Genomic DNA, 25,162 nt, shown 5'->3' with positions numbered 1-25,162 from the left:
GAGACAACACAGTGTAAGTCAAATGAAATCCTCCTTTGGAGAGTTGGTGTTTTTCCTACTTACTTGGATTAATCTTACTGTGTGTTACAGAGGAATGGTGATAATGAAATGTGACTCTGGTAACCAAACCCTAACTACACAGCTTGTATATCCAGTGTCAGAGACAGCCTGATGATTACTGCACCCCCTGCTTTGCTCTACTGAGTCTATGAAAGTGTGAATATGCCATTTCATCCTCAGTAATTCACACTTGGAGTAATGAGTGATGCGCATCCTAAGCATTGATTACCTGCTGATACATATACATTAGCAATCTTAACACTAACACAGATTAGGAAAACAAACAATAATGTCAGGTTTTAGGTTTAATCGATTGTATCTATTCCATTGTCGTCAAAGTGGCTCCTCATACAAAGCTGTGGTCTATGAGCTGGATTGGATGTCTCTCAGCTGAGCCTATTGTTTATTTTTTACATGGGTCCGCTGACAGTTGCAGGAATCTAAACCCCTTATTGGTCACAGGCAGAGCAGGAGGAAGTCTATTCAGGTAACAAAAGCCTCAAGGTTCCCTCCTTTGTCCGTCAAAATGACTTCCAGTCCTTATCTGCTGCCACACGATAATGGAAACTACTGCAGGTAACGTCACGCCCTATTAAGTACATTTGACTGATTTTGTGTGGTGACTATTATTTCATATCTTTCAAAGTAAATGCAGAAAAAAAAGAGCTGAAACGGATTCATGGTAGATAAATTCAACATTTGTGTTACATTTGAATGTCTTTTTAGGGGTTTTACATGTAAAATAATGATTCACTGATGAAACAAACTGCCTTCCTGTTAATTATCTAATCTCTAAGCTTCTCTGTTTATTGTATTAGCTTCCACAATTTTTTTCCACCTCTCTTTTTCTTTTTTTTTTTTTGTGAGTCCAGTATCGCAAAGTCACATGGGGATGAAGCCCTTTCGTAACCACAGCATCCCGTCCCATTTAAATGGAAATCATCCCGACGGTCATGGAGAAACCATACCTAAGTGAGTGACTGCCGATATGAAGAATTTATGGTTCTTTACATAACCAATGCTTCATGAGAATGCATTGTTTGGGCTGTTTTTTATTCCTCACAGGGCCATCAGCAGTCAACAATATCATAAACACTCTAGCATAAAGAGAATTAATTATGCTCGTCTGAATGACCAATTGTGAGTAGCACATTATTGTCTTTAATGTTAATAAAATAAGTAAATTAAGGCTGCATGATTAATTGATATAAAATTGAAGTCGGATTATTTATTGAGGGGGATTTTTAAAAAGTATAAATCGGAAAATTGATTTTCCCGTTTAATCCAGTGGGCATGCAACTGCAACTGTTCCCACTCAACGTTCTTGAAGCCAAAATACATTGCTCAGGGGCGCTTCCATCTTGCAAATTTGACATCATTTGGAGCCAGATTCTGTGCAGCAGGAGCCTTGGTAACACGCCCCGCCCATTTAGCGTACTGCCCTGATGACTTATTCAAGCCCAGCTACGCCAAGAACATAAGTATCTTTCCCACTGGAAATTCTACCAACGGCTTGTTCATATCATAGAGGTTAGTACAAAACCACAATATATTTCAACTCAAATATCTAGTTAAATGGCGTCTTGGCTTTCCTTCATGACGTAACTTCTATTCACAGAGAAAGCTATGCAAGATCCGCGGCTGTCAATCATCGTCATATATGACGTAAAATCAATTTTCAACCTCAAATAACTTATTTAAAACAAACTTCACAGAAAAATGAGCACTTGAACACATTATAGGGTGATAATATCTAATGATCACAGCAGAGTATTTTGACTTTACAGTTTGACTCACTTCCCATCCGTTATCATTGAGGAGGCGGGGTTTATGACCTATGCTGCAGCCAGTCAGCAGGGGGAGCTCTAAAAAAAAAAAGCTTCACTCCACTGGGGAGCTTGTCCCGTCTATTCTTTTTACGTTCTGTGGTTTGATTATAAATAATCACAGCAAGAGTTTCTCCCTTTACAGACTGCTGAAAAACAAGTTTCAAATACATGTTTAACGTGATAATTCCTCACTGCAACATCTTCTTTTTTAAATGTGATTTTTGTGTAAGGTTTTTTCTAATGCATGGTGGTGTTTTTAAAAATGCTGAAGGATTCATTTTTGGATGGGCAGGTTGTTATTTAATCAAACGCACAGGGGATTTAAAGTTCTTTGTTGAAGCTTTGCAGTTGCACTTTATTCCCAATACAAAAAATTGTTTTCACTTTTTCAATTAAAAGGAAATACTTGCAATACTTAAACACATTTTTATAAAAAATGTAAATTGGAATTGAAAATCAAGTTTTCAAAGTAAAAAATTGGGATTTTGTTTGGAGCTAGAATCGTGCAACCTTAAAGTTAAATTAAAAAAACACCCTGATGTCTTTATGTGTGTTTCTTTGTAGCTATAACTTTTTTTTGGTCAATTTCACAACAATAACATGGATAATCTGTCTTTTCCTACAGTGTCCCAAAGCCAACAGACATAAACGTGGGGTACGTTCTTTTCTCACTTTAACGCATGCATTCTTAATTCCTGTTCTTAAAGGGACACCCACCATATTGTTTGATATGTTTCCTTAATGTGATGAGTTGTTATCAATAGGAATACACTTATTAAATTAATGTTTGCTGACATCCAAAACACGCAGGTCACTATGTAGAATAGAAATAAAGATCTCTGCACTGACATACATACGTAGATAAAATTCTAACTCATTTTGTCACAACTTTTCCTCTTGAAACCTGTTTTGTGCCCTTGATGTTCCTGCAATGCCCACAGACAGATCATGAAGAGAACTGCTACACTAAAAGAGCATCCCTACTCCTCCCATATTTCTCGTTTCGCGTTGTTTCCATCATTCCGCTCTCCGGATGACCCTGAAACAGGAATCAGAGCTGCTTCTCAAACCTACCTTGATACTAATATCCCAAACAGTGCACCAGAGGTTACTGTGCTGTCCAAAACTATAGGTAACATGCAACACTTGTAAGGCAGATGGTGTTCAGGGTGTTGTTTTTTTTTAATCAGGTTTATTTTTCTTTCCAAGTACAGGTGGTCCCTACAGGCACGAGATCATAGAATCACCCATGAAAACCAGGAAAACTGCTATTAGATGGACAGGAACACATGGCTCCTTGGACGTACGTAATGAAATATGTATAACACACAGTCAATGAAGTTATACAAGATCCTGATGGTTTGCAATCCTCCTCACCAGCATACAAAACCATTAAAGGGAGAAAAGCAAGTTTTCTACCCTGCACCTCCGAAGATTGTGCAACCTAACCCTAAACTCAGAGATTGGGATTTGTCATTATCGGAGAGAACATGCAACATGCTGAAAAACATGGAGAGGGCACTCTGGTTGACCTCTTATCAAATGCACTTTACAGGTAAAACACCTCACTCTTATAAACAAATAGATTTTGTTCGATATTGTAAATGCAAAAACACAAAACTAAATGGTACACTTCCTCGACGAGGAATACCAAAACCTTGTTTGGAGTCAGGTTTGCAAAATCATCGAGTTTCTATGTTAATTATTCTATATCTGGCAACAATGTTTGATCTTTCAAGGATCGGGGCCAGCAAATCCTTTGAAGATGGATGATTTCAGAGAAAAGATGAGCAACCTCAGTGGGATTAATCCACAAATTGCACCACTGGTGAACCATCATATTTCTCTTTGTATTGTAAAAATTACAGTGTGAGACACTAATGACCTGAAATGTGTTCCCTTCAGCAAGAGAAATCCTATCCTGCTTTTGTTCCCTCGAGACCACAACTAGGACGAAGAAGAGGACTAGAGAGGGATGAGGGGAGGAGCACCTGCACTCCCACTTCTGCTGATTTCCTGCAAACGCATGCAGAACAACCAAACCAAAGCACTGCTATAGCTCCTACAGAACAACCCTTTGGGACCACTCATGAGTTAAGAACAGAAGAAACCATGTCTCACAGCAGCCATAGAGCCGATGGTGTCCCTGTCTCAAACATTCAATACCCTCACAAATACGTACCTTACCAAACTCTACATGAGTTCAGATCAAATTCAAAGCAAAGATCAGGGAATTCTGCAATAGATAAGATGATAAACAAAAGGCTGTTACCCGACCCCTGTCCTCTCCTGCCACGACCTCCATGTCTGAAAGGTGTTTCCTCAATGGACGGAGCTGGTGTTGTGAGAAGAGAAAGAACTCTAAACCTACGGGACCTCCAAAACTCCTTCAGTAAGTCTGAGGCTCACCGCAATTTTAACAACTCCATCACATATGCTCATGTGAACCTGAGGGATAACGTAGTGAAAGGGAAAAAGCATAACTTCAATGGACTAAACTGCAATTACATTCACGGATGACTTTAAGGAAATAAATGTTTACTTTTCCATATGAAAATGCAGCCTTATTTCATGTAATTCGTGCTCCTGTTAAATGGCAAAGCCAAATATCAAATAAAAAAAAACAGTAGTTTCTTTCAAAGTCGTGTTTGCTACTGTCGTGCATGTTTTTGTTATAGTTAAATTAATACACCATCTAGTTCTGCAGAGGTCCATGCACCCAAAATCCCTTTGTATCAGGTGTGTATTATCTGGACGTAACCATGCAGAACTACAGACCTCCAGGAGTCAACAGCTTTTCTACAGTGTAAATCAGGGGTGTCAAACGCTGGAAAACGAGTCATTTCTACATAACTACGTGTGCCCTAGTTTATGCTTCTATGTATAAATGATATATTGTCTCATAGGCACAGACAATATCCAAGCAATTATTGAAATATATCAGAAATTGCAGAATCTTCACTTTAAATTTACTTGATTTTGAAACAAATTCTATATGTAATGTAATGTAACCTTTATTGATCACCGTTACCCATTCCCCCGAGGGGTAGCGGTAGGCTGCCAACTGCAGGCACCTGGGGAGCAGTTGGATTGGGGTTAAGGGACAAGCTCAACATCCCACAGTGACTCAAACCGGCGACCCTCTGATTACAAGCCCGCTGTCCTTAACCACAGTGAGTTTATTCAATTTAGGAAATTTTGTAGGAGTAATTAGTGGAAAATTGTAGGTTTTTGTAGAAATGGTGAGTTTATTCAAGAATTTGCGATTAAAAATGACTGCCATCATGTGATATTTGCATGGAAAAACTGAGTTTCACCGAATTTGTGTATTCTGCGGGACTGAGATATCTTGAACTCAGTGAGTTGGTACTGTAATTTACACAATAATTCATGCTTTCTGTGTCATTTTTTATTTTCTCTTCAGGGTTGAATGTTTTTAGAACAGAGGAAAGAATGCGGATGTTTACAAAAAGCTTTGATAGGATTTTAATCTTAACTTTGTAATATATGTGTAAGTATTCAAATTCAAATTTATTTCAAATTTATTTATTGGAGGATATACCCCTTGAGATGGAACATCTCGTTTTCGAGTGGGTCCTCAAAATTTTAGCTTCACATTGCAGGAGGCATGTCTTTATTACAGTATTACCTTGGTTTGTTTGATGAATGATCATGGTAAAAAAAAAAAAAAGATCACTGGCTCTAAATGCATAATTCTGTGCAAATAAAAGCTATGATTGTTCCTCTGACACTTACCGGTATGTTTTTTTTTTAAAAATAAAACCAAAAGGCTTAAAGTGAATTTCTCTTTGAAACTCTAACACAGAGTCTAGTGACTTAATGTGTTCTGGTATTACTGAGGGATACAGAAACCTTGTAGCTTTGAGCTACAGGAGAAAAACATGCTCTTTTGCTCCTAATCTGTTGCTGTCAGGTTGACTTTATATGAAAAACCTTTTTGTGTTTCTAAGTCCTTGTATGGCAAGCTTGCAGCCTTGAGTGATAGTGCAGCTTTTCATAGATAAGGAGAAAAAACATATAGCCTAACACAGCAACAGAGACACTCTAGTTGTCCAGTTTTCTTGGAGAAAGATTGGAAATAATGCCATTTAAAGAAAAAATAAGCACGCTCCCTTTGAGCGCAACTTCAGTCAGAGGGATTTGACATTGTTAAGCCACAGTATTTCTTTTGTTCCCAAGATATGCAGAAAACAATTCTGTAATATGCAATTAATTAAAAATGTCTTATATATTGTCTATAATTCCAAAGAAACAGCACATGAATTATAAGCAAATTTACTGATTAGAATTTTATATTACAGCTTTTCTAAGAGCAATCCTTATTTATTTTTGATGAGTAGGAATGATAATATACTAGTGCAGTGCCCATAGGAAGTATGTATTGATATAGAAAAGTGGGAGGTTAAGTAGCTTTTTTGTGTTTCCATATATTTAAATGAATAAATTGGGAAAAAGCAATGCACCAGTATGAAGTTATGCCTGGAGAAACACTTTGAGACACACATGTTTACATGGGAGCTTGAATTCCTCTTTAATTCAGAATAATAGTTAAATCCTCTTTAAAATGACCTTGTAAACACTTAATTCCTAATGTTAATTTAATTCTGAATAATTCACACACACACACACACACACAAGTCCTTCCAAAGTAATGTGTTTTATACTGAAAATAACCATCCCAGGAATATCAATATTGGATAGAAAGTGAAATAACAAATTCAGGAGATTAAATGGTTGAAAAAGAAAAGGATTTACTCCAGTCAAACCTTATTAAAAACAGAACTTTATAGAAGTTGAGCAAAACTGCTTTTTTTAATTTTCTGTAAGAACATAGTATTTATTTAATTGAAATTCAAAATGGTTTGTGTGTGTATGTTTTTTTTTTTGTTTTTTTTTTGTTATATAGAGAATAAAACAATACAACACGTGTTTGTCTCATGTATATAAACTCATACAAATATTCCAACTTTCCCTACAACTATTTCAGAAAAATACGTTTTCTTTGTTTTCAATTATGGAAAATAAAAATGCAGAAGTAGCATGCATTTATTTTATTCTTTATTTTTTGTAATTTTTTTAAATTTAATTATATATTTAAGTTGAATATATATCTAAATTGTTGATTTTTTGTTACTTATTCATCACGAAACTGTGCTTCGTCTTTCTGGCCAAACAGCGAACAGAAAATTTAACAAATAAGAAAACTTCAAACTGTAACTTTTATATTTGTCCAGCAGGTGGCACTATAACCTAAATATTTTAAATTCCAAGAGTTTCGATTTTTTTGGACCCACCACTGTTTTTCAATTTTATTTCAATTTTACTGTCAAATTGCAGTCGTTTACAAAACAAACATAAAGGGAACAAAGTCAGAGAAAACACTAGAATAAAGCAAATACAGGCATCACAGTATGTCACTTAGAGGTACACAGGAAAAAAAATCTTCATTTTAAAGCTACTTTCCATACTATGGAATTTTGCCATTATTTTACGAGACTAATGAAAAATATTGATCTATTTTGGTTTTCAAAGGAAAAAAATATTTTGGCGTTTATTACTATTGTGTTTTTAGTTCTGTTGTATACAAAATCCTTAACTACATTCCAGAATAATAACGTTGATGGGCAGCGGTAAAACAAAAAGTGCATTTATCACTCTTATCAGTATATTTAGAAATGAATATGTTACAGCGATAAATGTTATGTCAAATTTTGAAATGTACTTCCCTGATTTTATTATAAATACAAAATTGAAAGGGGCATAACCAAGCTTTTTTTCCACTTTATATTTTCAAAATGTGAGTTCCAAATTGCTTTACCTGGGTGTAATTTTATAGTGAAAAATTATTTCTTTTCTTATATCTTCATTATTACACTTTTTAATCAGTTAGTTTTACACCACTTAGCATTAAACAAGGGATTTTTGGTTTGCATAGTCACTCTTGTGCCTGAAGGGATCACCTTTAAAATTGAATTAAACTCCATATATGTTACAGGAAATTATTTAGTGATAAGAACAATGTCAAAACAAAAAAAAGATATCCATTCTCATCAAACAAATCTATAAAAAAAAAAAAAAAAAGATTATACCGTTCTCTATCCACATGTCACCTCCAGGGCTCCGTACATTTTTGATTAAATAAACTTTGTTTTTACCCAACCCCGGTCGTCCTTGCTGTCGGGTCCTCCAAATACGTCACGGAAAAGATGCTGTCGATAGTATACGCCCACACAATAACGTAAGGCCACATTCGTGCTGTGATTGGTCGTGTCATTTGTCTGTCAGTCCCTTAGTCCCTCCCCTTTACAGCGGCGCTACTGGGATGCAGTTCAGCTCCGGCTCCGGCAGTTTGACACGGTGGTTCAGCCGTTAACTTCCACATTTACAAAGTAGAAGATAAACACAATCCACTGTCTGTTTCCGCTTGAGGTGAGTGCATTTTTTTTATTTTATTTTTTTTAACTTTTTTGTATTTATTATCATTGTTATTATAAAATAAGAACATTGACTAAAAATAAAAAAAATCAAGCATGTGTCGAGTGAGTGAAGTGCCATTAAAGTTGAATTTCCAAGCAGCATTTGAAGTAAAACGTTTCCCAGCAACGCTACAGTACGTGCTACCACATGTGTCAGTGAGAGCTCAGTATTTACTGCATTTTTGAAATATACAGAGCTGCTGACCTTGAGTTTATATATGCAACAATAGTGAACTGGTACTGGTATGATAGACGTACATTAAGCCCTAAAGATAAAGGTAAATTGTTTAGTAACACATCACTTTAACACAGGTTTTCCAAACACGAGTGGAGTCCTTGACAATGGATTCCCTCTTTATCATCAAGCCATGTGCTCAATGTTGACTGACAGATTTATTCCAAATAGTTTATGAAACTGTTATTTCATTAACACAAATGTAATGTATGAGCTTTATTATTATTATTTATTTATTTAAATACAGCAATACATGAATAAATAAAACAACGAGAGTGTTTTACCAAAAATAAACTATAGCAGCACAGACGTCACTGGGCTTGACTCCTCCCCCTTTATATACGAAGTTAACATGTTCTGTGCGTATCTTGTTTTTTTGTTTTTGTTTTTTTGTCTTTAAGAGTCTAATAACATGTGTGGAGTCCGTAAATTGCCCTTGAGAGGTATGAAAGGTACGTTTCATTGGCCGTCTGTCTGGTGTGTTAACTCTTTGATAGTCTGCTGTTCTGTTTCCCACCCTGTGCCCAATGTAAAAAATATATAAATAGATGGATACTAAAGATCAATAAATTACACAGCTATAGTAATCTAATTGTTATTTGACTTTTGCATTGTATTTTTATAATTATTGAAGTAAGTAGATGTGAATAGTAATTTATGAGCTACTAGCTCAATAACTTATAGGTGACGCACAGCAAAAGTGTCTAAAAGTAAAAAATAATAACATCATACAGTGAAAATATAGGACTGATCATTGCATGTCCAAATTTGGGGATCAACATATTTAATTTAGTTTTGGTTGTATTTATTAACAGTATATTACACTTTATCAAAAAATGATGTGCTATTATATTTAATTTGAAAAAATGATTAATTCTATAGACCTCGGACTAGTAGCTATACAGAAACCCTGCTCTGTACAGGGTTAGCTTTGTTAATAAGCCTTTGATTTATCATCAGTGCCATCATCTTGTCTTTGGGGAATACCCAACACTCAAAACAAAACTATGAATGACGCGCTATAAACTAAAGTGTAATACGTTGGGTGGATGTACATTACAACCTTAAATGTAAATGATTTTTTCGGGGGGTGGATTTTATGTGTTAGACCAACACAACATGACACATTACAATTTTACAGAAAAATATGTAGCTTGCAAAAGTATACGCATCCCCCTTTAATCTGATCCCCCCCAAATAAAATCAGAAGACACTTAATTAGTAAAGAGAGTACACCTCTATGCAATCTAATTTCAGTATTAAATACAACCCCACCACAGACATTAGTCAGATATTTGTTACCAAACAATATAAAAACCAAGAAACACAGCAGTCAGAGATAGAGTTAAGTTAAGGTAGTAAAAAACATATCCTAAGCTTTTAACATCTCGTAAGCACCATGCAATCCATCATCTGACAATGCAATGTCTTCACGGAGACCGCGCAGCGCTTCACGAGAAACGGGCGGAGTTTCACAGACACATTAAAGTTAAGCGGGCACTGGTGGTTCTGTATTTTAGAGTGAGATATGAGTTGGTAGTTTTATTTTGGGACGGTGTTTAGTGCGATTTAGACGGTGTTTGAAGCAGCCAAGACGGGAGGGGTGCAGGCGGTGCACCTAATGAGTGTCGTCCCTGGAAACATTTTCCCATAAAAAAAAAGCGCTCCTTGCCTCACAGTGACGGCGTTTCATCCATATTCTGTCAATTCTTCATTCAAGAGTTTTCATTGGTCGATTCCGTGATTCCGTCCACGATTCTGTTAACGTGGATTTTACAGGGCTCTACAATAATAGGCTTTATTTGCAGTTTACCAAAAGCGATGTTGTATACACAGAAAACATGTGGATGAAGGGGCTTCAGTCAAATGAGACTAAAATTGCAGCCAAAGTTTTCAGGGAACGACTCCAAGTGAAGAGATCAGAATTCAGCCAGACTCTCTGAGCGAGGAGTTTCCTGATCCGCAAGCACTCACTTCAGTTAGAGGAACTCTCACAGCATAGTTAATTAAAGGCCCGATGTCACAATTTGACATGTTGTGTTTTTAATCTTATTTCATGTAAAAACAATAATAGTAGTCATGACGCTATCTAATCCTGTAGGCGTCGTCAGTGTGAGCTATCAGTGCAGCTCTAATGCTACGTTCACACCGAATGCGTCTTCTGTGACACCGGATGCATCTGCTGCGCGGAACGTACCGCAGGATCCGCAGAATCAAAAAATGTCCCCATTCGCTTCATACGCTTGTCTGTAGCAAAGCCCCGCCCACCAGCGACACATCCAACTCAGTAAGTTTCACTGCCTGCTGAAGTGAGGGGCTGCGCTCCTTTTTCTCCTCCCCCTAACATAAACCACCAGTGAAAAAAGCCGGTGGGATTAGCGGCTAATGCTATCCTAGCTCAGTGCCGACTTTTGAAGATGAAAACTACAGAGAGAACTTTTTCCTGCTACTACCACCTCCTCCCTGATTCTCCTCCACGCCAAATCCTTCCTAGTCCGGTCCCGGTGGTCACACACAGCTTCTACTCCTGACGTCATCGTCAACAAAGACTCGTCGTGAGATACAGCTGCAGGAGTTCAATATTTTCAACTCTTGCGTATGTGCGGATATGCGTAAAATCAGGAGCGCGCTCGCAAGGCCAACGCACTTGACGTGCGGTTCGGACCGCACTGGAAAGATGTGTGACGCATCCGGTGTGAACGCAACATAAAGGAGTACTCGCACCGTCAACCTATAATGTGGCCATTCTCCTGTAAACAGACCAGCAATATGAAAATAAAATGCAAAACGTTCAGATGGACAGAATGTAAAATATTTCGTGGATGCACTATGGTGTGTGGTTGCATTTAACATTAATGAAAATAGGGCTTTGTTATCACTCTCCACTAAGTGGTCGGAGGTGTGAATTGTAATCCGTCAAAATGACAGATGACCATAATTTTTCGTTACTATTTTTTCAAAACTGCTCAATGATGCAAAACTATTGCATTAACGCCACTCCTAGTAATAAGACAAGCGCGGGACAAACTTCCGTCAGATCACATTTCTAAGAATTTGTTCTTCCACTGTACATATTTGATATAGAAACAAGTCCTGTGCAAAAAGAAAAGTCTGTTGAGCCAACATTGAATGCCAAAAGCTTGGATATTTTGTGCACAGCGTCTTTGTAGTTTTCATGGGTGTTATGTCAACACCACCACAGAGGAGGCTTTCAGGTGTGGGTCAGCATGTTTTTGTTTATGTATATATCAGAAGCTGGAAGGAGTTTCTATGGAAAAGTTCATGAGTTTGTGTAAACTAAAAGTGGGTGCTGGTCTTAAAGTGCATCGACTCAAGTAGACACGTTAAGGGAAAGGTGAAAGTCATACTCGCTCCCGTGGTCTGGTCATTGCTGCCTGGATCATATCTGTAAACATCGTCGACAAGGACTGACTTAGAAGAGGTCTCATTGCAATCTGTGGAATGCAGATTTCCCTGAAGAGGAGAGAAAACCTCTGTGCATTACATGAGTTTAAAACATATATTCAAAATGCATCTGCTTGTGCTTCTGATTATACTGCCATACATTCTAAAGAGCACTCTACTTCTTACACAAATAACATAACTTGGATAAAGTACAGAAGTAGGACAAATCACAAGTGTAATAACTACATTTGGATGAGGATTTTTTTTTAATACAAACAACTATTGCCAGTTAAAAAATTTAAAGGTGGATACACAGAAGCAGTGAGCATGTGCATTGTGTGGGCAGTAAGCCAGCTTCAATAATTGACATAGTTTCATATGCAAACATGTAGTAGATACAGTAGGTAGTAGAGCTCAGGGAGAGACACTTAACTGTTAAAAACACATCATATATCACAATAATTTTTGGGTTAAATCTGGATTAGCAATGCTCCCTCACCGTTAATGTTCAAGGTTATGGATTCACAACACGTCCCCATCAGTCTGTGACCTCTCAAAGGAAACATTTGTGTTTTTGTTTTTCTTTCCCCTAAAGTCTATTAAGAAAGATGATGAGGCAAATTGAAGTCTATGACTATAGTTGAGTAAGTGGTTTTCAATTCCAATAAAAAACACTGTATTTATCACGGAAGGGCAATTTTAAAGACATGCTGAAAGTGTTCAAAGTGAAAAAAATGGAATAAACAAATAAAAATAACAAATTACAACCTTGTGATGGACAAGAGACCTGTGCAGGGTCTGCCTCGTGCCTGAAAAACAACAAGTTAATGGTTTGATGGATGATTAGCACCCGAGCAATGTTTTCCATTTTTGTCTATTGGGATAATCTATGACTCAGCTGAACTGATGTTGCTCCTCTGCTGTTTTGAGCCCCCTCAAGGCACCCACTCAAGGTATCAGAGAATGAAGGAGGCTCAAAACTGGTTTCATAACTTCTTCTGCATCTCATCTGCATACGAGTCTGATCAAGGTGGCAGAAATGCATGTTTGAAACAAACAAAAACTAATTTAGGAAACAATCTGTTTCTGACATTTTTAGCTGAGCTTTTTTTTTTTTTTTGGGTCAACGTTGTAGAACATTTACTGAAATCTACAGTAGGAAGATAAGTGTAGGAATATCAGTGAATAAAACTTACATGCACATAAAAGGCCCATCTAAAGAGCTGTTGAATAAATATCCTGAAAACATGTGTATACTGACTGTCTTGAGTGATACACAGTAAATAGGAGGTAATGGAATATAACGTAATGTCTAAATATCTCTACATCATAGATTTCACTTCAGCACATTGTAGATATTTAGCTTTTGAGGGTTTCTCCTTTTGGTCCTATCAGTTAATTCATTTTTGTAATTCCAGAGGTGAGCTAAAGGTGAAGTGTGGATTAATAATAATTAATGAGCCTTTTGTTATAGTTTTCCTTCACTTTTTAAAGAAAACTGGACTAGGAATTGATACAAATAAAGGCATGATGGCTAAATTAACTGATATTTTTTTATGGACTTTTAGAACAAATAAAATATTGATGTTATAAAACATGATGTTAATTTGGAGATGGGCCACTTTAGTATGAAAAGGTGGGACATGGTGTTGAATAAGCCGATTAAAAAAAAAAAAAAAAAAGCCTGTGGGAGAATTGAGACATAATAAATGTAATATAAAATCATGTGAGTTAACGTAACACAATAATGATGTCGACAAACTAAAACCAAATTTCCATGCATTTTCTAATTTAGAAATGTTTAAATCCTAAACTCTATATCTAAAATGAGATACTGCTCAGCATGCTCACATTAGCTTCTTCCACCAGCTCTTTGTTAGTTAAACTATTCTGAAACATGCTCTTAATGAGCTAGTGTTGAGTTCAGTCTGACAGGCTCTTTCATACTGGTACTGTAAATACAGTAAACTACACAGAGAGAGAGAGGTAGAGAAAAGGACAATGGAGGAGAGGCAGTGTGTTGAGGATGTGGTTGTTTGACAGGATGTTTCTGCGAGTGCGTGATATCTAAACTAGTGTTTGACGGTAAGACAGACTGTCTTAGACACAGAAAATATTGAAATTATTTAGTGAGACACGACTCCCTCTGTCTTTTCATCATGATTATGAGATGACTATGAAATTATTATCAATTTGAATGCTGTTCAATCAACTTCAAACTGGATTTCTGGCTAAAAATGTGGCTACTTTGACGTACCGTGATGTATCCAGTTAGATAGAAGATGGCGTGTGCATTTGTTTGAAGAGAAAGTGCACATTAAAATACATGCATTTACACACAGAGAAAGAAAGAGATGTGGGTTGGCGGGCGGACATTGCTTCGTCAAGAGGTTTTCTGTTAAATAATATATTACATGTTATAGGAAGAGGCCAGTTTGGTCTCTGTGTCCACCTTTGGGTTAATGGTTTGCTCGGTACTCCCATTAATTCTTCTGATATTTCTGAATAATACATAATATTCCCAAACTCTTATGTTCTCCTTTCTTTTTCTCTTTTCCCATCAAGCATCATTTTAAACCCTTAAGAATACTAGCAGAGCACCAGTAGGTGTACCTCTAACACTTAGCCTGCCAACAAACAATATTCTTCTTCCAATTTCTTTCCTCCTCTTCCTTTTTAGTTTTCTTTTTCAGTGTCACAAATGCTTACAAAACTGGTCCACACTTTTGAGTATGCTTCACTTTAGGCACATATACTTTCAGTGGTTGTTTTTTTCTACCCATAAAGGTCTTTAAAAAAGACATGTTTAAGATGTAATGGTTGGAGAAGCTAATTAATACCTAGCAACATCACTGCAGTGTATACGTAAGATTGAACAACACATAATAACATGAGTAATGGAGTACATGTTCAAATTCTAACTATGGAGCTCAGTGCTTCTCTATCCTGGAAGAGTAAGTCATCATAATAGCATTGGCTCATTAGAGATCTGATTGCAATCACTTTATCCCACTGAGAGAAATTAAAGGACGTTGATGCTTGTTGTTTTGGAATAGACGGGAAAATGTAATGTTACTGACGGTGAGTGTACTTTTCCTTGTTAGCAAAACATTTTTAAGTGAGTGGGATGAGTTGTCAGAAAATAGCTGGTGATTTGTAGAAATAAAATGGTTACCATAACACCACAAAAGTGGAAGTTGTATAAAGACCATTTCTTTTATCGCCTTCAGGCAGCTTAGTCCAAATCTAAAAAGATCAGAGTAAACTCAGAGCAGTGTTTGACCTGTGGGGGAAGGTTAAATCAACATTGATTTTCGTGTATTAGGCTAATTCTGTTTAATCAGGCAATGCTTCAGACCACAGAGGTAATCACTTTAGTTCCAGTCCCAGGAGAAAAGCCATGATTTGTTTTCCTTGTACAAACAGCTTTATTGTAGTCTTTTATGTCGTTATAATAATTTGTACCAAAACGTTACTTTTTTTATAAACACCTTGTTATGTTTTATGCAAAGTGCTTAAAACAATATCCTTTGAAAATAGCTTTAATTTGTTACATGATTAACCCCATGGGTGTTTCTTTCTTTAAATATTGAAGGTTATCTCTGTGGTTTTCTGAAAGGTTATTTTCTAACTAGGCTTTAAACGATCAGGATTTTTAGGCCAATCACCGAAGAGTGAGTTTAAAAAAACTGATCACCGATCTAATCATATGAATTGAGGTTGTTTTTTTAGGTACTGACCAAATTCCTTAGGTACTACTTGATACAGTTTCATGGAAAATCAAACGGTACACGCTTGTGACTATGAGGGAGTGGAAGAGTTGGAAGAATTTCCATGCAGGACTTGAACATAACATTTGTTGTCAGTGTGAGTGCGTGACCCTTGAACTGCAAATGAATGTGCTGGTCGCTCGACCAGTGTGCGGAGTGAGGGAGCGTGTGAGACCAGAGCAGATCGATTATAAGCTGTATGACGTTTTTGGGCGATTGGTAAAATAAACATTGCAGCTGTTAAATTCAACCGGAGTCCCATGTCATACTCAGTGACTGCTGTGAAACAAGGGACTTAACCCCGAAGCTGAGGGTAACTTCAACTACAAGAGAGTTGGAGATGAAGCTGCAGAGGCAGACCACACTGGAACTACGTGAAGCCTCCATCAGCATTAGTGGAGTAAACACATGTTTCTTGAATGTGGCATCGCAAAACCTGCTGTTGCTTCTAATCCAAATATATTTACTTCATTTATCAACACTGAATGTATGCATGTACAATACAAAAAATAATTTGATGACATCATCTAAGCTCCCAGGCCTCTGGTAGAGGACCCGAGCTTGAAGGAAAAAGAGACCGCCGGTGGGTGAGTTTTCTTTTAAATATACAGGTAAAAGCCAGTGAATTAGAATATTTAGAAAAACTTGATTTATTTCAGTAATTGCATTCAAAAGGTGTAACTTGTACATTATATTTATTCATTGCACACAGACTGATGCATTCAAATGTTTATTTCATTTAATTTTGATGATTTGAAGTGGCAACAAATGAAAATCCAAAATTCCGTGTGTCACAAAATTAGAATATTACTTAAGGCTGATACAAAAAAGGGATTTTTAGAAATGTTGGCCAACTGAAAAGTATGAAAATGAAAAATATGAGCATGTACAATACTCAGCTGTCCAAAAGGCGACCATCGACACATTGCACAAGGAGGGAAAGACACAAAAAGTTATTGCTGAAGAGGCTGGCTGTTCTCAGAGCTCTGTGTCCAAACACATTAATGGAGAGGCAAAGGGAAGGAACAACTGTGGTCAGAAAAAGTGTACAAGCAATAGGGATCACTGCGCCCTGGTCAGGATTGTGAAAAAAAACCCATTCAAGAATGTGGGGGAGATTCACAAGGAGTGGACAGCTGCTGGAGTCAGTGCTTCAAGATCAACCACCAAGAGACGCTTGAAAGACATGGGTTTCAACTGCCGCATACCTCGTGTCAAGCCACTGTTGACCAAGAAACAGCGCGAAAAGCGTCTCACCTGGGCTAAGGAAAAAAAGAGCTGGACTGCTGCTGAGTGGTCCAAAGTCATGTTTTCTGACGAAAGCAAATTTTGCATTTCCTTTGGAAATCGAGGTCCCAGAGTCTGGAGGAGGACAGGAGAGGCACAGGATCCACGTTGCCTGAAGTCTAGTGTAAAGTTTCCACCATCAGTGATGGTTTGGGGTGCCATGTCATCTGCTGGTGTCGGCCCACTCTGTTTCCTGAGATCCAGGGTCAACGCAGCCGTATACCAGCAAGTTTTAGAGCACTTCATGCTTCCTGCTGCTGACCTGCTCTATGGAGATGGAGATTTCAAGTTCCAACAGGACTTGGCGCCTGCACACAGCGCAAAATCTACCCATGCCTGGTTTACGGACCATGGTATTTCTGTTCTAAATTGGCCAGCCAACTCCCCTGACCTTAGCCCCATAGAAAATCTGTGGGGTATTGTGAAAAGGAAGATGCAGAATGCCAGACCCAAAAACGCAGAGGAGTTGAAGGCCACTATCAGGGCAACCTGGGCTCTCATAACACCCGAGCAGTGCCAGAAACTCATGGACTCCATGCCACGCCGCATTAACGCAGTAATTGAGGCAAAAGGAGCTCCAACCAAGTATTGAGTATTGTACATGCTCATATTTTTCATTTTCATACTTTTCAGTTGGCCAACATTTCTAAAAATCCCGTTTTTGTATCAGCCTTAAGTAATATTCTAATTTTGTGACACACGGAATTTTGGATTTTCATTTGTTGCCACTTCAAATCATCAAAATTAAATGAAATAAACATTTGAATGCATCAGTCTGTGTGCAATGAATAAATATAATGTACAAGTTACACCTTTTGAATGCAATTACTGAAATAAATCAAGTTTTTCTAAATATTCTAATTCACTGGCTTTTACCTGTATATATATATATACACATTCAGGTGTTGCAGTTAATTTAGAACTACTAGAACTATAGGATACTAGAAAATAAAATGAAATAAACTCAATAGATAATACCAAATAATACAAATTAACCAGCAACATTAACTCAGGAGCACAATATATAAAACATATTAACCTACAAAACAAAAATGAATAAAACAGGGATGTCCCAATAAAACTTTTTCACTTCTGATACAAAACCGATATTGCAGCCTTGAGTATGGGCCAATACCATTATCGATCCGATCCGATATCAGCACGAATCATGCATATTTTTATTACTTATTTTGTAGTGTGGAATGTTAGAAAAGTCTTGATCAAGTGATGTTACTCAAACAGAGAACAAAAGTCAGCAATTCAAGTTCACTTCAGTTGTTTTCTACTGTCAGTATATGGTGGGGACAAAAACAGCAAAAACTTATCGGAGCGCTTATATCACTATCATAAAGTCTTTGTTGCTGTCAGTTGCTTCATCGAATTGTTGGCCAAACATCTGTCTTTGAGGTTATCTACCAGCTGTTCTTGAAGATCATGTATACGTCTGGTGACAGTGTCATTGGACAAAGGCATTGTTTTTATTTTTGCTGGACTTGCTTCATCCAGCATGATGCAAACAGTGCTCGCTGGTTGACTGACGTAGCTTTCACAAAGCGGGATGTTTGTTGGCAATATTCGGCACCTTTTCGCTGAAAAAACTCAAGCGGCTTATCAGCGTTATTGGGGTACAACGTCTTAAGTAACGCCTTAATTTATTTGGCTTCATGTCTTCAGTCTTTCCTCGTCTACTACCGTAGTCACACTGAAACCAAGCGCTACATACGCTTCATCATATGTCCTTTTCTTAGCTTTCACTTTCGTTTGTCTCATTAACTCAGTCTCTCTCCACCTTTCTTTTCATACCTGTTAAATATTTTTCCATTGTGTCTCTTGGGGATTTGTTTACATCAGTGGCTATCCGTACGGTTGCCGTGTCAATATACTGACATTCTATCCATACGCAGTGCCTCTCATTGGCCAGTTTAGGTCACGGGATAAGTCAGTCATTGGCTAGTTCAGGTCACGTGACTAAGACTAAACCTAACCCTGAGACGCTACGTACGTGTACTTCGGTAAACGTGCCAAGTTCGTACAGCAACCGTACGAATACACACTTTCCTTGTTTACTGCACTTCACATCTCCTGCTCTGTGCTGTGTGCACGCATGCTTGGTGCAAAAACCATAGAGCTGATACTCATGGTTTCTAATAGAGCGCACACTCACTGAAATGAGAGCGCCACTGCCGCCCACAGTAGTGGATGTGCAATTACACTTTACTTTAGTACAGCAAAAAAAGCATGTTCCCCTGGGTCAAACGCCCCCCCCCCCCCCCCCCGGTATTGCACCATGCTTCCCTGGGAAGGACTGCATTAATTGCATAAAACTCAAAATTTTGGCCGACCAGATTGGTGTAAAGCCTATTTCTAACCATATTTTCAGGATAACTTAGTTTTCTTAGTGATCAGCTTCTGGGACTTTACTGTTTCACTCTGTAATTACTCAGCACCAGCTGTATTGTACTGCTTTGAAAACAAATTTCACGCTCTCTACTTTGGGTTCATATTTCCAAGAAGTGGGACTCAATCCCTATCCATCCTTTGATTTACTGTGGTGCGTCAGTTGCCAATTGGAATGTAAGTGCTCCCATTTTTTCCCCCCACAAACATAACTGGATATCTAATGAAAGCTTCACTGTGGGGGGTTCAATCTTGAGACATTTATCCTACTGAGTCACATCCCTAATGATGCCTGAAAGCCTGTTTTGCTTGTCAGCCCCTTTGGCAGACAATGAGGATGGTGGAAGCATGTCAGAATATCTGCAACATGAACTGCTGAGGAAATGTAATAGACGGCTTTCAGCCTCTGCCAATGTGGCTAATGCAGGTCAAAGGGGCATTAAATCATCTGCAACTTCAAATATGATTTAGTGCTTGCTGAGAAAATGTTGATGGTTTTGTGGGTGGGTTTGTGTACCGTGACAGTGCGTACTGGCTGTTAAGGAAAGTAAACCGGTGGAATTTTGGCATTTACGGTAAGTTTGTTTGCACCTAGAGCTGGAGATAGACACCGGCAGACCCCCGCGACCCTGAAATAGGACAAAGTGGGTCTGAAAATGGATGGATGTTTGCACCTAATGTTTTAGTATAGGTTTGAAATGAATTATCTCAAATCCAAGCCTGACGTTATGCATTTAACTCTAACGACATGACACAGGTGACATTCTTTCTCATTCACCCAAATTTTCCAAATTGAAAGATGATTTTTAGTCAAGTCACTGTTGTTGTTTAACTGCCATAAGCAGAAGCTCCTTTTTTCTATGATCTTGTACAGAAAAGTGGTTTAATAAAATGGTTAGTGAAGAGATCAGGTCATTGTTGGTCAAATTCAGCCTTTTTAACTGTGGTCCAAAGATGATTTTGTATGGTTCTGTTGCATCTAAACACTATACTGGAGGTGTTTGTCCTGCTGAAATATACCACATATTATTGTTTTTTAAACTTCATTATGTATTGTTTTCTTAATGAATTTCAAAAAGAAGCAAAAGAAGATCATTCTAAGTGTGTCTAAGTGAATACATACGGTATACCGACAGAGTCTTTTGATTGTTATTGCTGTTCATTGCGTCCATAGTTTTGCTTGAATGTAACAAGCTAATGCTGGTATTGGATTGGTTACAGAAACCCATTAGTTTGAACAGGATAAAGATTAATTGATGAATTGAAAAACAAATGTTGAAAGTTTCCATTTGTTCAATGAAGATTCCACTGCTTTAATTGAGTTTGATTGATTATAATGTGTAATTCCCATTGAGTTTTATTCCCGTTACCAAGATGGTCTCGGTTTGATTCTTGCTGGAGCAAGACGTGCACTTCCTATACCAACTTGTCTTTTCCTGTGTAACGTGCTCATGCATCCATATGCAGTATAGCATCAGAACTTTCCGTGAGCCCTGTGTTTGTGTTTGTATTCTGCAGTGCTCAGCCGATGATCCTTCATGTTTTGTGTAGTTTTTTTAAACCCAAAAGGCAGTTTTAAATGTTTCTTCATTTTTCAACTGCACTGAAGTCTCTGGACTCCTTAGATTTTGTGTTTCTCCATCTGTGCCCATGGCAGCAACAATCATCAAAGGGTATACAAATCGTTGCCAAGTGTGGCTTTAATGACAGTTACTTTCCAGGCTAATGCTTTATTATTGCAATCAGTTACTACAATTTACCCTGTGTTCTTCAGTTAGAGGAGGTCATTACCGAACGTCTAGTGCTACTGTCCCCTGATGAAAGCAGTGAAGTGGGGTTGTGTAGGATGAAAAGGTGTCCTGACGTGCACACCATGTTACAGACCTGTGCATGGTGGGAGTGATCAGTGGAAAGTAGATGAATAAATCATAGAAGATGGTGAGGGAGCATACGCTGAAAGATTACGTTCAGTCCTATAAATCCCAGCCCTGTGTTTCTACCTGGTTCACTTAAAAGCATTCAGCACTAATTGATCTGTAAAATGTATGAGATGCGCCACCCTCCTGTTGTGGTCTTCCTTTGTGTGTCTCCAGCCACTTTGATCCATTGACGTGGGTGGTTTGGTTTTGGGCGCCCACAGAAATGAGGTTATCTTGGCTCCGAGCGCAGAGGGTTTCAGATGACCACTCTTCAGTCTGTCTCAGCAGGGTGTCTGAGCCATTACGCAGCACCACACAACAGATAATAGTGTTAATACTGCTACTGCTTTATACTTAGCGTGAGCCACTCTGTCTGATACATTCTAGTAGGAAGCAATTACATTTGCATTCACTGCAAATAGCAATGCAGGCAATAGGATCCAGAAGGCAGTTGTTAAAAATAAGTTAACAATGTTTAAAATAGCTTTAACCCATAGCATAGGTTCAGAGGCTCAAATGTATTGTTTTTGACTAATTTTTGGATAATGTTGTGTAACGTAAAATGTAAATGAGAAGGCTAATGATGGATATGTTTTAAATGACTCTAAAACTATCAGTGACACAATAGAATTGAGGCTTGCAATGTTACCATCCTGCGTTAAAGTCCAGGGTGTCTTTCCTTGTCCTCACAGAAAGATAGATTCCTGTCTTTGATTCCAGGGGTTGCCTTTAAAAATCTCTGTGAATGATTTGCATGTTCTCTATGTTTCTCTCAGTACTATGTTTTTAGCCCTTTATCTAAAAGAGCGGGATAAAGATAAAGATATTGCTCATATTTAGTCAAAAGTGGATTTAATCCCTGGTGTTCTGAGTAGCAGTGCACCAGCTAGTATATGAATGTATTTTTATTTGCCAGTATAATTTTGTGCAAAAATATGTCAACTGACCAAAATTAACTCAACAGTACATTTCATACTGTGATGTATTTATTGTAATATACTGGTAAGATTTATTTTCTCACCTTGATATGATTGTAAAACATTGCATTAGTGGTTTTCACATTAAAAGTCTCTTGGTTTTGGATTGAAAGAAAAACAAAATCCATATACTGGAGAAAGCTGTGCATGTTCTTGTTGGACTATTTCAGATTTTTTTGCTTCATCCAGTTATAACATCGCCTGTGATGGTCTTCAAAATCAATCCTGATATTAGCAAAGCTCCCCATTGATTTGAACAAGATGCGCACGTGCACAAAGTGCCTGCTTGTTGCTCCACACTGTGACAAACTGCCTCCCACAATACATTAGCAAATATGATGTTATGTGCCGACGTGGCAGATCGAGCCCATCATGTTAATTAGTCTGTGCGTGCGTGTGCTGTGTGGCAGCTGATTGAAGGTTGCCATTTGTTTAGAAGCCTAATTATTTTCACACTCTGCTGAAGTGATGATATTTGATTTCACTGATCTTCTCACGTCTCACTGCTTTTTCACAAGTGACACTTGGCATTTTGATTTCACTTCACTGAGCTGTCAGTGGAGTCACATCAGCCTCTAACAAGTGTCCATTACAGATGCATAACAGACTCCCTAAACTATTGATTTTGGTCGTGTATATTAGTGCAGGGGTTCTCAACTGGTCTCACCCTGGGACCCACATTTTGCACACGTTCATTAAATCGCAACCAATATTTCGTTTTTCAAAAACACATATAATCTTTTTTGAAACATACATCTATATATTTTCCTGTGCAACATTAATGTCAAAATAAATGCTTCTTTCAAATTTATTTTTGACCAGCTGTCCACCACCCACCCAGTACAGGTCCGTGACCCACTTTTGGGTCCCGACCCACCAGTTGAGAATATTAGTGGACCTGGAGTCATAGTATAGGGGATCAGCTTTTTTTTGGTGATTTGTATAGTTTGAAAACACCATTACAAATGCTATCCTTGAATAATACTATTAATAATATTGATGTCAAATTGAACAAGTGGATATGCACAATTCTGCAGAGTATTGAAAATGCAGATTGTGAAAAGTACAAAAAAAGTTTATATCCATAAATTGTCAAATACAATAGATGCAACATTGTGTAAATCTTCTTGTGACTCGTATGTGTTGAAATTTGTATTTATTTTTTGCTTTAGATTCTTTATTATAAAAACATTTAGCCAAAGTGGTTTATGTCATCTCCATCTTTATTACTGTTCTCCAGTGTTTTCATCACTAATGATTTACAGCAAAAAATATAAAAATAAATAAATAAAAGATGTTGTGGGATTACTCAGCAATTCATTCTTCAATGAAAGTGTATGTATGTAAATGATTGAATTCTACAGTCCCTTCTGGTGGAGGTTTTCTGAAGACTGGCAGCACATCTTGTGGGCCAACTTTTTTTTGCTGATGTTGACATTTTAGTCAAGCTTTTTTTGTTGTTGTCCCATTTTTCTGCTTCACGAAGATGGAACAACTCATTACCCTCAACATCCTAATGTATATTTTAGTGAGAGCTAAAAAGCTTTCAGAAAACCCATCCACTCACACTATCTCCCTCTACTCTCTTTGTCCACCCCGTCTCCTGTGTGAAACCCTCTTCACCTCATCATTCTCAAACAGAGGATGTTCGTTGTACACCAGGTGTAACCTGCAGTGACCGCTGGCGCTTCGTCTGCAGAACGATGGGCTCAGAGGAGCACAGCTCAACCATGTCACAGAAGATCTCCCTATCACGCAGCAACAGCAGCTCCTCATCCAAGCAGGACAGCAGACAGGTTTGTTCTGGTCATGTTTACTGATCTTTGAATTTTTATGAGTACTGAAAACTGTGATTTGTTCAAATGCAATGTGTTTATTCAAAATAGTGCGATTATGAACTACTTTAATTTCTTTGACCAATCTGAAAGGACTTAAACACATGGCTTTTTTTGTTTATCAATCATATGTAGCCAGAAGTTGAAACATTTGATGTGTACTCTTGATAGGAACTCATTGCAGCCTGTATTTCACCCTTGTGGTATGAACCCAAAAACTGTACAAAGCTGAAATAGTTCTTCCTCTTTGGTTTTTAAATTCTACCTTATTACGGCCACCTAACAAAAACACTTCAAAAATGTGCAGCCCTCTAAGTAAAAAAGAATTTAGATGACAGAAAAACACAAACATACGGAAAAATTATATTATTATAGCAATACACAAAAACAACTCATTACAAAAAAAAAAGCTAAATTACCCAAATTCTTAAACATCATCATCAAACTTTATTTCGGACACATACTGTACATGGTCCATAGCAGACATAACACAACAGACATATCAACAAATAAGACAAGTTAATTCACAAGACAAAAATACACAGAATTACAGAAAAATATACAAAAACATAAACAAAAAATCTACACAAAGTATCACTCATAATACAAACTACATCTCTCTATAAAAGCAAGGAATCTCTCTTTGTGTGTATGTGTGTGTGTTCCTCAAATATCTCTGCAGATCAGGATCAGACTGACCTGAGACTTTCAACATGGCTGCTGCTTGGTTCAGGGGTGTGCATTGTCAGATTTGTTTAGACTGCAATGATACCATTACTAAATTATTTCATGAATACTTTACAATCTCTGTGCGCATCTAAACCGGTGTGAGGAGATTCGGATCCGTGAGGACAACAAACTGGAATCGGAATAGATGGGGTTTAACTCCCTACAGTGTTCTTGCCAAAAGCCAAAATATATGAAAACACAATAGTTATCACTCTATACATT

The 25,162-nt window shown here is 37.6% G+C and overlaps 2 protein-coding genes across 5 annotated transcripts in view; both read left to right on the top strand.

Moving 5' to 3' along the window:
* Positions 1-552: 552 nt before the first annotated feature.
* Positions 553-4,409, top strand: spmip4 (sperm microtubule inner protein 4). Its single transcript, XM_028470485.1, has 8 exons — positions 553-636; positions 933-1,032; positions 2,515-2,544; positions 2,831-3,021; positions 3,104-3,192; positions 3,270-3,444; positions 3,629-3,717; positions 3,795-4,409. The coding sequence occupies exons 1-8, from the start codon at positions 621-623 to the stop codon at positions 4,407-4,409; spliced, it is 1,305 nt and encodes a 434-aa protein (XP_028326286.1). The 5' UTR covers positions 553-620.
* Positions 4,410-8,206: 3,797 nt separating this feature from the next.
* osbpl3b (oxysterol binding protein-like 3b) overlaps positions 8,207-25,162 on the top strand; it is a 39,827-nt gene continuing 22,871 nt past the window's right edge. For all 4 annotated transcript variants that reach the window (XM_028471170.1, XM_028471169.1, XM_028471167.1 and 1 more), the window contains exons 1-2: positions 8,207-8,339; positions 24,018-24,172. In XM_028471170.1, the coding sequence (XP_028326971.1) occupies positions 24,080-24,172 (93 nt within the window). In that variant the 5' untranslated portion in view covers positions 8,207-8,339; positions 24,018-24,079. The remainder of the gene's footprint in view (positions 8,340-24,017; positions 24,173-25,162) is intronic.

The sequence above is a fragment of the Gouania willdenowi genome, chromosome 16 (genome assembly GCF_900634775.1).
Source record: "Gouania willdenowi chromosome 16, fGouWil2.1, whole genome shotgun sequence".
NCBI classification, from domain to species: domain Eukaryota; kingdom Metazoa; phylum Chordata; class Actinopteri; order Blenniiformes; family Gobiesocidae; genus Gouania; species Gouania willdenowi.
Note: the sequence above shows the minus strand (reverse complement) of the source record. Positions and strands in the feature narration are given on the sequence as shown.